A 14,118-nucleotide genomic window follows, 5' to 3' on the forward strand; every position below is an offset into this window, starting at 1 on the left:
ATTTGATAGCATCACACACAGAGATTTATTACTAGACAAGTATTTCCAAAATAGCCAATTTCAAAAGTAAGGATATTTGGATTTTAACAACAAATGATGTATAAATATTTTTAGTTGTGTAGAAATTTTTAATAGGGGCTCAATGAACATAAGAAATGAAGCAATCTTGATCATGTAAATTTTTACCATCAATTTATGCATTCTAAACGTTAATCCTCTTAACGTACAAAGCAAAGAAAAATACCATGCGTGAAGGATTATACACCACTGATTGATGCTAGATTAATCCCTCATGCAGGCCATCATCAGCTTCAACAGAAGCCATGAGTGAAATGGACAAAAGTAGTTCTCGGAGATAAAATCATGTGTTGTATACAAAGTCAATATAATAACCACAAACTTTCTTGACTATCCCAAAAATTTAATGAGAAAAGGGATAATTTTCAAAATGACCTTAGTTTAAATGAAAGATCATAAGACCACTGGTATTTCCATGTCTGTACTCAATTCCAAATAACAGTATAAAATATTTAAAATAATGTCTTTGGGTTGCCAAGCAATTTGAAATTAATCATATAATAAAAATGGGTTGAATTACACAATTAAACAAGAATAGAATAATATATGTTAAATAAAATACTTTGCCTTTCATTTAATATGGCCACATAGTAAATGCATTGTTATAATAACTTTTAATATTAGTTTAACCTTTGATGTTGGAGAGCAGCTACTAGAGTTGCTTCCTCAGAGCTCCAGTTTACTGGTTCAATGCTGACCCCTGGGATTGTTAGTGCAGAATTCTTAAGTTCTCACTGTCACTGTGTTACTCCAATTTCCTCCTATATCCTAATGACACAAAGTTGGTATTTAAATTTGCCACTGTCAATTGCCCCTAGTGTGTATCAGTGAGTCTGGAATCTGATGGAAATAAGGGAAGCTTAAAATAGGATTAGTGCAAATGGGTGCTTTGCACAGATATAGAGGGCCAACACACCTTTGCATCCTGCACAATTCTCTCACTCTACAAACCTCACCTTATAAATTCTAATCCTCTCTGGACTTGCTTCTAGTCTATGATCCCTCCTCTAGCTGTCTGACATTCCCCATTCCCTTTTACCCCACCACTGGTGATCAACAATCTTGGTAATATTCCTTGCCATTTATGCAAGGGTAAAGGAACAAGGAAATGTTGTGTAGGATGTGTAAAGTGAGGTATCAGGGAGAGGAAGGAGGGAAATGTGAAGCAAGGTGAAGGCTAAGGAGGAATTCTCCCTCCAGGGCCTGCAACAGTGGTAGTGGGTTGAAACTGTTTGGAAGGTTTTTATAGGTAAAGTAAGATAATGGGACAAGTCCATGTTGTGGGAAATATGGAGTAATGCAAGCTGTAGAGGGAATGTGGGGAGGTGAGAAATTAATGCACTGTTAGAAATGGAAAAGGGGTGTTATGAGAGATGTATGAGTGAGTTAGGCAAAAGAGCTGTGTAGCCAAGATGGGTATGGGCACAGGATAAAGTCAGGAGGCGGAGCTAGATAAATAAATATTTTATTCTCCTTTGCACTTGTGTACAAGAAATTATATTAGCCAATCTTGAATCTTCAATAATGTAAAGGTAGAAAGAGAGGGTATGGTGAGGGACAGGAGATATGAGGGGTATTTCTGCTATTTTGGGAGCTGTAATGGAACATTATATTTTTGAAAGATTAAAGTTGCTTGTTTTATTCTTTGGGACTATAGAAATAAATTCTTCATTTGTCTGTTCCTTGATAATTGTTATAATGCAAATACATTTGTAATTAGACCAACATAATTAAAGCATCCATCTTCATCCAATGATTGGTAATTCTTTCATATCATTTTACACCAAACCGAAGTGTACCACTTTCAGAGTGCTGCTCTTTCCAAGTTTCTGTAGAAAAAGATCAAGTTTTAATAAACATGAGGAATACTAACAGGTATAAATTGGTTTGTGTTGTGCAAAAATAATACCTATATTCCTCTTTTGCATATAATCTAATAAAGACAGTTGTAAGGTTTCAAATGTCTTTAATTATCTTGGAGATTGTTACTGTATAACAGCTATTAGCATTTACATACTGGCCTTGCATTAGTTTCAACATTCTTGTACATACTTTGAAGTTTGCCTGTGTAAGTTTAGATGAATGCTGAGAGCACTTTTTTCCCATAGACACTGCCTAGCCTGTTGAGTTCCTCCAGCATTTTGTGTGTGTTGTTGAGAGCACCGACAGTTTTCTATATTTGTTGGGGCCACTTTCACACAACTTGGGGAATTTTTAACCAACCATTTGAAAACTCTGGTTTTGCACCAGCATGTGGGCTTTTGAGACAGAATCAGATCAAGAATGAACTCCCACTTCGTATCAATTAGCACCCATAGCAGCTTACTGTCAAAGGGAATGTGGCAGAATTTAAATACAATGATACTTGAACATTAATTTGTGATAGAGTGGCACCATGCGTTCTCCCATTGTAGAAATTGCTTCAGGGTCACAAGTTGACTGGTGTCAAAAAATGTCTGGTAAAATTTTGAGAGTGAAGGAAAATAATGAGCAAAAGGTCATTATGGTGTTTTACTCCACTGAAAAATAAAACTGGTACAAGATTCCAGTGTCCAGATTGTGATTTCTCCCTGCGCTCCTAATAACACCACCTCCCCACCAATTACCACCTCCACCAGGTCATCCCAGCTAAGACCCACCTCTAACCAAACAGTGAGCTCTGCTGTGAACTTTTGTAGCTTAATGTTAAATTATTTCATTGCATTTGCAGATATTTAAACATCTCACCTGCGGTTCTCCTCCTTCTTCAAAAGTGTTACCTTAAAAAATACGTAATATATTATTTTCCTTATCCAATACCATTTTAGATAGTTGATGCATAATGAATGACATTCATGAAGTTTAGAACATGCAAATATTTAAAGTGTGCATTATTTTGAATAAAAGGCAAATTAATATTAAGTTACATTAGCAATGAAAATTGATGAAGAAGTATACAATGTTGCTGTTACTTTTAATTATGATCAGTAAAATTACATTATAAAATGTCAGAGGAGCTAAAAGCTCTGAGGACAATTTTAAAAGATTAAATCCTAACTAAATTTTGAGGTTTTAAATATATTCCTAATACCTGTGAGCATTTCTTAGAGTTTATTTTCCAAGTAGCAAGTTTTCCAAATACTATTTTGCTTCTTTCAAACATCTACCTTAAAGTCTTCAGGCATGTGCCATAATTGTTTTATTGCACATTTTATTGCGTAAATCTTTTATTGCACATTTTTATACAGTTGATGTCTTTTACCTGCCTGGATCCAGGCTGATGGGTCACCTATCAAGCCTGAACCATAGGTGTTGAATTCAAGTTCACTCTCTGTATCGCCCCGCAAGTTATGGCACGAAGGCCTGATCAGGAGAAAACAATAAGTTAACACTTAAATTGATATTATTTGTTTACATCAGCTCTCTGATACATCACCATTTCAAATAACTGGAAGTACTAGTTCTACAATATATCCAACCTGGTACTTGTTTTTGGACAGGTTCCTCACCGATTAGTGCTGCAGTTCTGTGTTCTGCCATGAGTAATCCTATGCAGGAGTACATTGGGGAATTGGCAGTGAAGAGTAAGCTAATGAGGTCGAGACTTATGCATTCCCACTCAATGGCTATTAATTGTGGAACTACTATTATCTTCCGAGATCTAGACCAATTTTTTTTCCCATTTCAGCGTATGTGATTGTGTTGCTGACATTTATTCCCTATCTCTAATTGTACTGAGAGATCATAATAGATTGAGTTCAAGAACCGCGAGGTAGTGGTGCAGCTTTATGAAACCCTGATTGGATCACTTTTGGACCATTGTGTTCAGTTCCAGTCGCCTCATTATAGAGAGGATGCGGAAGCTTTATAGAGGTTGCAGAGAAGTTTTACCAGGATGTTGCTTGGATTAGAAAGCATGTCTTATGAGGATAGGTTGAGTGAACTAGGACCTTTCTCATTGGTATGAAGAAGAATGGGATGTGACTAGTTAGAGGTGTATAAGATGATGAGCATATATCAAGCAGATAGATTTTTTTTCCAGGTTGGAAATGGCTAATATGAGGGGCATAATTTTAAGGTGATTGGAGGAAAGTATAGTGGGGAGGTCAGTGGTAAGTTTTTTTTTTACACAGAAAATGATGGGTTCATGGAACACCCTGCCAGGGGTAGTGGTAGAGGCAGATATTTAAGAAGTATTTAGGCAAATGGCTGATAGAAAAAATGGAGGGCTATGTAGGAGGGAAGGGTTAGATTAATTTTAGAGTCAGCACAACAGTGTGGGTGGAAGGCCCTGTACTGTGCTGTTATATTCTATGTTCCAGCTTGGGTGGGGAGTTCACCCCGGCAATGTTAAGGGACCATCATCATCCCCCTCAGACTGATGTATTGAAGGTGATGTATCTACCACCCTTGTCCTTTTGAGTGTTACTATTCATAAGTCTGCGAAGTACTATCAAAGAGTTGCTGCAGTGCATTTTGTAGCTGGTAAACAACGCAGCAGTGATGTCCTCCAGAATACTGGGGAATATGGTAATGATACTGTAACATGAGACTTTCTTGTTCTGGGTTCTCAGTATCATTAGAAAAGCTAAAAGAAAATATGAGGTTGCTTTGGCAAGTAAGGTGAAAATAAATCGCAAGGGTTTCTACAGTTATATTAATAGCAAAAGGATAGTGAGGGATAAAATTAGTCCCTTAGAGAATCAGAGTGGACGGCTATGTGCAGAGCCAAAAGAATGGGGGAGATTTTGAACAATTTCTTTTCTTCGGTATTCACTAAGGAGAAAGATGTTGAATTGTGTAAGGTAAGGGAAACAAGTAGGGTACTTATGGAAACTATAATGATTAAAGAAGAGGAAGTACTGGCGCTTCTAAGGAATATAAAAGTGGATAAGTCTCCGGGTCCTGACAGGATATTCCCTAGGACCTTGAGGGAGGTTAGTGTGGAAATAGCAGGGGCTCTGACAGAAATATTGCTCATGTTGTTCCATTGTTTAAAAAGGGTTCTAAGAGTAAACCTAGCAATTATTGGCCTGTGAGTTTGATGTCAGTGGTGGGTAAATTGATGGAAAGTATTCTTAGAGATGGTATATATAATTATCTGGATAGACAGGGTCTGATTAGGAACAGTCAACATGGATTTGTGAGTGGAAAGTCATGTTTGACAAATCTTATTGAATTTTTTGAAGAGGTTAGTAGGAAAGTTGACAAGGGTAAAGCGGTGGATGTTGCCTATATGGACTTCAGTAAGGCCTTTGACAAGGTTCCACATGGAAGGTTAGTTAGGAAGGTTCAATCGTTAAGTATTAATATTGAAGTAGTAAAATGGATTCAGTAGTGGCTGGATGGGAGATGCCAGAGAGTAGTGGTGGATAACTGTTTGTCAGATTGGAGGCCGGTGACTAATGGTGTGCCACTGGGTCCAATGTTGTTTGTCATATATATTAATGATCTGGATGATGGGGTGGTAAATTGGATGAGTAAGTATGTAGATGATACTAAGATAGGTGGAGTTGTGGATAAGGAAGTAGGTTTTCAAAGCTTGCAGAAAGATTTAGGCCAGTTAAAAGAGTGGGCTGCAAGATGGCAGTTGGAATTTAATGCTGATAAATGTGAGGTGCTACATTTTGGTAGGACTAATCAAAATAGAACATACATGGTAAATGGTAGGGCATTGAAGAATGCAGTAGAACAGAGGGATTTAGGAATAATGGTGCATAGTTCCCTGAAGGTGGAATCTCATGTGGATAGGGTGGTGAAGAAAGCTTTTGGTATGCTGACCTTTATAAATCAGAGCATTGAGTATAGGAGTTGGGATGTAATGTTGAAATTGTACAAAGCATTGGTAAGGCCAAATTTGGAGTATTGTGTATAGTTCTGGTCACCGAATTACAGGAAAGATGTCAACAAAATTGAGAGAGTACAGAGAAGATTTACTAGAATGTTACCTGGGTTTCATCACCTGAGTTACAGAGAAAGGTTGAACAAGTTGGGTCTTTATTCTTTGGAGCGTAGAAGGTTGAGAGGGGACTTGATAGACGTATTTAAAATTATGAGGGGGATAGAGTTGACGTGGATAGGCTTTTTCTATTGAGAGTGGGGGAGATTCAAACAAGAGGACATGAGTTGAGAGCTAAAGGGCAAAAGTTTAGGGGTAACATGAGGGGGAACTTTACTCAAAGTGATGGCTGTGTGGAATGAGCTTCCAGCAGAAGTGGTTGAGGCAGGTTCAATGTTGTTATTTAAAGTTAAATTGGATAGCTATATGGACAGGAAAGGAATGGAGGGTTATGGGCTGAGTGCAGGTCAGTGGGACTAGGTGAGAGTAAGAGTTCAGCATGGACTAGAAGGGCTGAGATGGCCTGTTTCCATGCTGTAATTGTTATATGGTCTGTGAGGGACAAATAGTAGGAGCCATTGAGTGGCCCAAGCCCGACTATTGTTCAGGTTGTATTGTATTTGAATACAAACTGCTTCATTACCTGTGGCACTATGAATGGAATGGAATATTATGCCAGTATGAAGGAAAATCCCCATCTGAGTTAGCATGAGTGAGTATTCATTGATGAGGCAGCTCAGAAAAGGAACTGTATATCTGACATAGCCGATGAAGAATTTCATCCCTTCTCGCTTCAGTTTCAGGAGGTTTCCCTAGTTCAGTGATATCAATCATTGGTAATTTTGGTCTATCTATTTTAAGTTGAAAGATGATGGTATTGGAGCCAGCTCAGATCCGTTTGATTACTGACGTGGGGGAGTTGTCTAATGGGGAAAGGTAATGGAAATTTTAATTGAGAATAATGAGAGAGCATGGGATTCTGGAGTTGTGGGGGTGGGGTGAAAATTATGCTAAGTTGTTTCCCCTCATGAGATTGAGGGAGGAGGCATAGCTTCAAAAACAGAGTTATCCATTAGACAGCGATAATAGGCATTTTCTCTTTGATGGTAATGAGTGTTTGGAATTCTTATGCCAGCTGTATCGTTAACTATATTCAGACCGAGGGAGAAGGTTTTTGGTTTATCAAAGAGTCTGGACAGCAGGCTGGCGAGCAGAACTGAGAGCAAGACCACATAAGCTTCAATCGTATGGAATAGCTGATGCTGAACAGCTTGTTGCTGCTCCATTTACTTACCCTGCCCTGAAGTTGAGAGTAGTCCCCCACAACCTTACCTCTTAGTATATCTGTACCAAAACTGTAATAATGTCGGCAGTCATTTATTTATGGTGAGGTGCAACTGAAGCACTACCACCCCACCAGCCTCCACATCCTCTTACCCCATCCTCCCAGCACCCTACCAGGGATAGGATTCCTCTTGTCCTCACGTATCACCTCACCAGCCTCCACATCATCCTCACCTACCACCCTGCCAGCCTCTGTGTCCTCTTACCCTATCCTCCTGCCACCCTACCAAGGATAGGGTTCCTCTTGTCCTCACCTACCAATCCACCAGCTTCTGCATCCAGCACATAATTCTCTAAAACTTCTGCCACCTCCAACAGGATTCCACCACCAAGCACACATCTTTCCCTCCCCCCCACTTTCTACTTCCCTCAGGGATCGCTCCCTACGTGACTCCCTTGTTCATTTGTCGCTCCCTGCTGATCTCCCTCCTGGCACTCATCCTTGCAAGGGCTACACCTGCTCCTACACCTCCTCCCTCACTACCATTCAAGGCCCTAAACAGTCCTTCCAGATGAGGTGACACTTCATCTGTGAGTCTGTTGGGTCATCTACTGTGTCCGGTGCTCCCACTGTGGCCTCCTGTACATCGGTCAGACACGGCTTCACTGAGCACCTACGCTCCGTCCACCAGATCTCCCAGTGGCCACCCATTTTAATACCACTTCCCATTCCCATTCCAATATGTCCATCCATGGCCTCCTCTACTGTCATGATGAGGCCACACTTAGGTTGGAGGAACAACACCTTGTATCCTGTTTGGGTAGCCTCCAACCTGATGGCATGAACATCGATTTCTCAAACATCCGGTAATGCCCTCCCAACTCCCCTCCTTCACCATTTCCCTCTCTCACCTTATCTCCTTGCCCACCCATCACCCCCTTCTGGTGCTCCTCCCCCTTTCTTCCATAGCCTTCTGTCTCTTTCACCAATCAACTTCCCAGTTCTTTACTACATCCTCCCCCCATTCACCTCTCACCTTGTGTTTCTCTATCCCGTCCCCCCACCTTTTAAATCTACTCCCTAGCTTTTCTCACCAGTCCTGCAGAAGGATTTCGGCCAGAAACGTTGACTGTACTTTTTTCCATAGATGCCTGCTGAGTTCCTCCAGCATTTTGTGTGTGCTGTACTAATGAGTGTGTTATTGCTGAGAGCATTGTGCTTTTTTGTCGCTTTCCTTGACTCATTTGGATCAGCCCAACTCTTTTGTAGTAGAATATCTGGGCAATTTTCTATTCTCAGCTAAATATCAATATTGTCGCTGTGCTGGAACAGTTTGATAGAGGCAGGGTAGTTCTGGAGCACTAGTAGTCAGCTCTATGTTCATGCTTTATTTGGTATCCATTGGCTTTACAATGTCATTGTACTTGGCTGATTTGTGACAACATTAGAGTGGATTGTACTAAATGAAGACCGGTGGGTATGATGACTGGTGGGTTAGGGTGTAGGCCAAGAAGGAATATCCACTTGACACTTGTGACTGAAAGCTGCTTTTGCTTCAGGCTTTTTGTCAGGATAGTTAATATGCAAGGGGATGAAATGTTTTCTGGATGTTGGCAACAGAGTTATTACAATCAGATCAGCCGTGATCTTATTAAATGACAGAGGGTGAGGGGACAGTTGCCTCCCAGTGTGTGTGTGTATTTTCATATGTCCTTGCCTGGGTGTTATCACTGAGAACCAGGATGCCATGGAGCCTCCTTCAACTAGTTGTTTCATTATTAACCACTCTTCAGCAGTGGGATATGGCTGTACAATCGAGCTTTAAGCTGACCTTTGGGTTTGAGAATTGTTTTAAGATTACTGCTTCCACTTGCTGAAGCATGTAGGTTCAACAAGTTGGTGGCTTGTTTTTAGATACTTGTGAGTCTAGATTGGTTCACTAGCTTGGTATTAATGGATCTAGAGGTTTTAGGTAGAGTGGTGGAGGAGTTCATTTAGATTTTTCTATATGGTGTTTCATGCTTCACACTGCTTGCTCATACATTGTCCAGTAGCCACAGTATGTGAGCATTTGAGACAGCTATGGTCGAACCGTTCCTGGAGATGTGCACTGATTTGCTAGTTTCCAACCTGCCAACCCCATCCCCTTCCCCCTCAAGAACATTCCATGTCCACAATATTTCTTCCAAGTGGCGTTCAGTCTTGACTAGTAGTGATTCAGCAGTGCCAGAAATCAGGAAGTTACCACATCCATTTTTGTTATGTTACAAATGAAGGACAGGGACTCATGTTGAGGACTCATTGCCAATACACCATCCCATGACATTAACTCTTTGCTGATGACTTCAATAAGAACTAATATAGGACTTATTCAAATATTTGAAGATCAGCTGAAAGTGTGATTTTTGTAATATATTTGTCCTCATGAGCTACCTCTGAATTTTTCATTTGAGCATTTCAGAGGGCAATCACACAGCATTAGCTCAAGCCATGTTTGGTCAGACAAGGAAAGGACATGAGCAAATCAGTTTTGTGAAATCTGTTGTTCATTTTCAATCTCAAATTTGTTCAATTAACAATTTAAATGCCTCAGCTGCACTGATGGGATATGAATTAATGCCTCTACATCATTATGGTATCCTGGTCCTATAAACTTAATGCAAAGATGCAGTAATTTACAAATTAACCCATAAAGCTTCTGTGGATTTGATATACAGTATCAATGACACAATTCAATCTCACTGCAAACACAGCAGCAGCCTTAATAACATTAATTGCATGTTCCTGCCAACATTTTAACCTGTGGCCCTTTTTCGCATTTCCTTGTTAATATTTGTTGATGTCCATAGTATTTGTAACTACAATAGACAACTGGATTTTGAATGATATCAAGCGTTGTTTGAACTGGCTGCCTGCTGACACATGATAAAGATCTGGTCAAAACCCTGACAATTTTTTTGTTATCTTCAGTCTTCCCATGCATTACAGCTTAGGGCGTGCTGCTGCAATTTCTGCTCTTTGATTGTCAAGTGATTGTCCTCTTCATCAGCTTTCTCTCAGCCAAATAAAGCTTCAATTTTGCTGCTATTCCATCACCATAAGCTTTATTGGCTGGATAGAAAAGACAATGACACTTCATCTGAGACTAGATTAGGCTGAGAAACAAGAATGAAAGGATTGTTTTCTTCTCAGTCTGTTTATCTTTGGTGTAGCATCTTGATCAGCTGTATTACTCAGCAGTGGGCAGCATTCTGATTTTTGGCAGCCAAACTGTTCGGACCTTTCAACTGTTTAAACCAGCTTAATCCTGTCCACCCTCTCTTTAAAGTATTCTCTTAAGTTGAATGATTTTGGAAGAAAGGAAGTACAAAGGAGAAGCAGCCAGTTTAAAGAAAGTCTGTCAGGACTTTCAGTGGAACGGAAGATCGTGAAGAAAGTTGGGGACAATTCCTCATGGACTTCATGCGCAAGTTTTTAAAAGCGAATGCGGTCTGTTGGGACATTCTGAGGAGCAGGAGATTGCTTGGGTTATTAGTAACTTAGCAAGGACCAATAAAAGAAGTTAGGTTTAAGCAGAGTGAGCCAGCATTAAAGTGGGAGACTTTGGCTCAACAGGCAAAGGCTAAAGTTGCAGAGTTGTTTGGAACTATTTATTTCATTGTAGAACTCAGACATGAGAAGTTAGAGCCAAAGGTATAACAAGCTCAGCAAGAAAAGACTAAGTAAGTGACCTAGGTGAGTGTATAAGTCAAAAGTTTCAGAGAAAAGGAACAGGCAAGTACAGGTAGATCCTCCGTCCTTGATTCAGTGTAGGCAAGATGTAAGTTAAGGTGGTGGAATGATACTCCTGTAAACTCTGGGATTTCAGGGTATCTAACAGTCTCCCTGATGACTGCATCAATGGGAAGTGCACCCAGCTTCAGCTCCCTTCTGACCAGAGCAAGGAACTGCAGATAGAGCTGGGTCTCCTCAAGATCATTGGGAGGCTGAAGCCTCATAGATAAAACTTTTACTGAGATGGCCAGAGTGCAGGCTTCAGAAATCAGATGGATGACTACCAGGAGAAGTAAGGGGAGTAAGCAGTCAGTACAGAGTACCCCTGTGGCCCTTCCCCTCAGCAACAAGCAAATCCCTTTGGAAACTGCTGGGGGGAATGACCTATCAGGGCACAACAGCAGCAGTCAGACCAGTGGCATTGTGGCTATCTCTGAGGCTGGGCAGTGAAGGGTAAAGTCTGCCAGAGCGATAGTTATAGGAGACATAATAGTAGAGGATGGATAGGAGACTCTGTAGCTGTGAAAGGGACACCGAGATGGTGTGTTGCCTCCCAACTGCTAAGGTTTAGGATGTCTCAGAGTGGCTGCAAATTATTCTCAAGAGGGAGCGTGAGCAGCCAGAGGTTATAGTACATATTGGCAACAATGACATAGGTAGAAAGGGGAAAGAGGTCCTGCACAATGAGTATAGGGAGTTAAGGAAGAGGCTGAAGTGCTCCAAGATCGTAATCTCTGGATTACTCCTGGTGCCACGTGCTAGTCAGGGTAGGTATTAGATGACAGTACAGATGAATGAGTGGCAAAGGAATTAGGGCAGGGGCCAAAGTTTCAGATTCTTGGATCACTGGAATCTCTTTTGGGGCAAGGGTAACCTCTATAAGAGGGATGGTTGCTCCTAAACTGGAGGGAAATCAATATTCTGGCTGGAGGTTTACTAATACTACTCAGGAAGTTTTGAGCTAATTTGGCAGGGGGATGGGAACCAGATCAGCAGGGCAGAAAGTGAAGGAATGGAGATAAAGGTAATTTTTTTTTCAGCGATACAGTCAAATTGGCAATAGAGGCCTAATTCAGGTCATGGAGAGAGATTTAAAAAAAAAGCTTTTGTAGGATTTTGTTTTTTTCAGCAGCACAGTTGTGATTCATTAGCAAGGGCAAATAAAAATAAGGCTGGGACAAGCAGCCAAATTTTTGGAGAGGCCATTGTGTGAGTGACCAGGGTTGAAGGGGGAGGCTTTGGCTCATCAGGATTTGGTGAGAACAGTCGTGGGCAAGGTAAGTTTCTGATGAGTTTCTACTTCTTTCTTCTTTTTCTATGAAATACTAAAGGGGGAGGTTGAGCAGCCAAAAGTCTTGGTACATATTGCCACTAATTACATAAGTAGGAAAAATGAGAAGGTCCTGAAGAGAGAATTTAGAGAGCTAGGTGGAAGCTGAAAAGCAGGATCTCCAGGGTAGCAGTCTCTGGAATGCTGCCTGTGCCACGTACCAGGTAAGGGTAAGAATAAGATAATTTGTCAGATTAATGTGTGGCTGAGGAACTGGTGCAGGGTTTCAGATTTCCAGATCATTGGGACCTCTTCTGGGGAAAGTATCTGTACAAAAGGGAAGGGTTGCACCTGAACCCAAAGGGAACTGATACCCTTGCGCGCAGGCTTCCTAGAGCTATTGGGGATGATCTAAACTAATTTGGCAGGAGGATGGGAATCAGAGTGAAAGGGTTGTTGGTTTACAAGCAGAGGCAGTGTGTAGTAAGACTATCAGGAAGGACAGGCAGATGATAGGGCAAAATTACAGTCAATGGGATGAGTTGCAGGATAAAAGGAAAATAGGATTGAAAAGGGTGACAAATATAGGATTGAAGACGTTATATTTGCATTGATGCAGTATACGGAATAAGGTGGATGATCTTGTAGAACAGGGATTGCCAGGTGTGACATTGTAGGCGTCACTGAGTTGTGGCTGGAAGAGATTTATAGTAGGAGCTTGACACCCAAGGATACACATTGTATTAAACCAAATGGCAGTTAGGCAGTGGCCCTGTTGATAAAAAATGAAATCAGATCCTCAGAATGAGGTGACATAGGACCAGAAGTTGTAGAAACTTTGTGGGTGGAGGTAAGAAACTGCAAGGGTGAAAAGCCCTGATGGGACTTGTATACTAGCTTCCAAAGAGTTCCCAGGATGTGAGGTACAAATTACAGAGGGAGATAGAAAAGGCATGTGAAAAGGGCAATGTTACGATAGTCATGGGGTTTTTCCAATATGCTGGTGGAGCAGGAAAATCAGGTTGGTGCTGGATACCAAGAGAGAGAATTTGGAGATTGCCTTTGCTTTTTAGAGCAGCTTGTCGTTGAGCCAACAAGGAGATCAGCTTTTCTGAATTGGGGTTATGTAATGAACTGGATTTGGTAAGGGAGTTTGAGCCCAGCAGGAGAAAGTCAATTCTGGACTGGGTGTAGTGTAATGAATCAAAATATTAGGGAACTTAAGGTAAGGAAATCCTTAGGAGGCAGTGATCATAATATTATAGAATTCACCCTGAAATTTGAGAGGGAGATGATAAAGTCAGATGTAATCAATATTACAGTGGAGTAAAGAGAATTTACAGAGGCATGAGCGAGGAGTTGGCCAAAGTTGATTGGGAAGGAACACTAGCAGGGATGATGGCAATGCAGCAATGGCTGGAGTTTTTGGGAGCAATTTGGAAGGCACAGGATAGATACATTCCAAAGAAGTAGTATTCTAAAGGTAGGATGATGCCACCGTGGCTGACAAGGGAAGTAAAAGCCAACATAAAAGCAAAAGTGAGGGCATATAATAGAGCAAAAATTACTGAGAAGTTAAAGGATTGGGAAACCTTTTTTTAAAGAAAGCCAAAAGTGGAATAGATGAAATATGAAGGTAAGCTAGCCAATAATATCAAAGAGGATACAAAAAGTTCTGTTCAGATATATAGAGTAAAAAAGGCAAGAGTAGATATTGGACCACTGGAAAATGACACTGGGGAGGTAGTAATGGAGGACAAAGAAATGGCAGACAAACCGAATAAGTATTTTGCATCAGTCTCCACTGTGGAAGACCAGCAGTATGCTGGAAGGTTGAGAATGTCAGGGGCCAGAAGTGAGTGCACTTGCTATTACCAGGAAGAAGGTGCTTGG

General features: G+C 40.9%; 1 protein-coding gene across 2 annotated transcripts in view; it reads right to left on the reverse strand.

Annotated features, from left to right (window-relative positions):
• Positions 1-309: 309 nt before the first annotated feature.
• The window catches only part of wdpcp (WD repeat containing planar cell polarity effector), a 215,364-nt gene continuing 201,555 nt past the window's right edge, over positions 310-14,118 (reverse strand). For both annotated transcript variants that reach the window (XM_063055077.1, XM_063055078.1), the window contains exons 16-18: positions 3,320-3,420; positions 2,806-2,837; positions 310-1,907 (exon numbers count right to left, since the gene is read on the reverse strand). In XM_063055077.1, coding sequence (XP_062911147.1) covers positions 1,857-1,907; positions 2,806-2,837; positions 3,320-3,420 — 184 coding nt within the window. In that variant the 3' untranslated portion in view covers positions 310-1,856. The remainder of the gene's footprint in view (positions 1,908-2,805; positions 2,838-3,319; positions 3,421-14,118) is intronic.

Source organism: Mobula hypostoma, chromosome 8 (assembly GCF_963921235.1).
Source record: "Mobula hypostoma chromosome 8, sMobHyp1.1, whole genome shotgun sequence".
Classification (NCBI taxonomy): Eukaryota; Metazoa; Chordata; class Chondrichthyes; order Myliobatiformes; family Myliobatidae; genus Mobula; species Mobula hypostoma.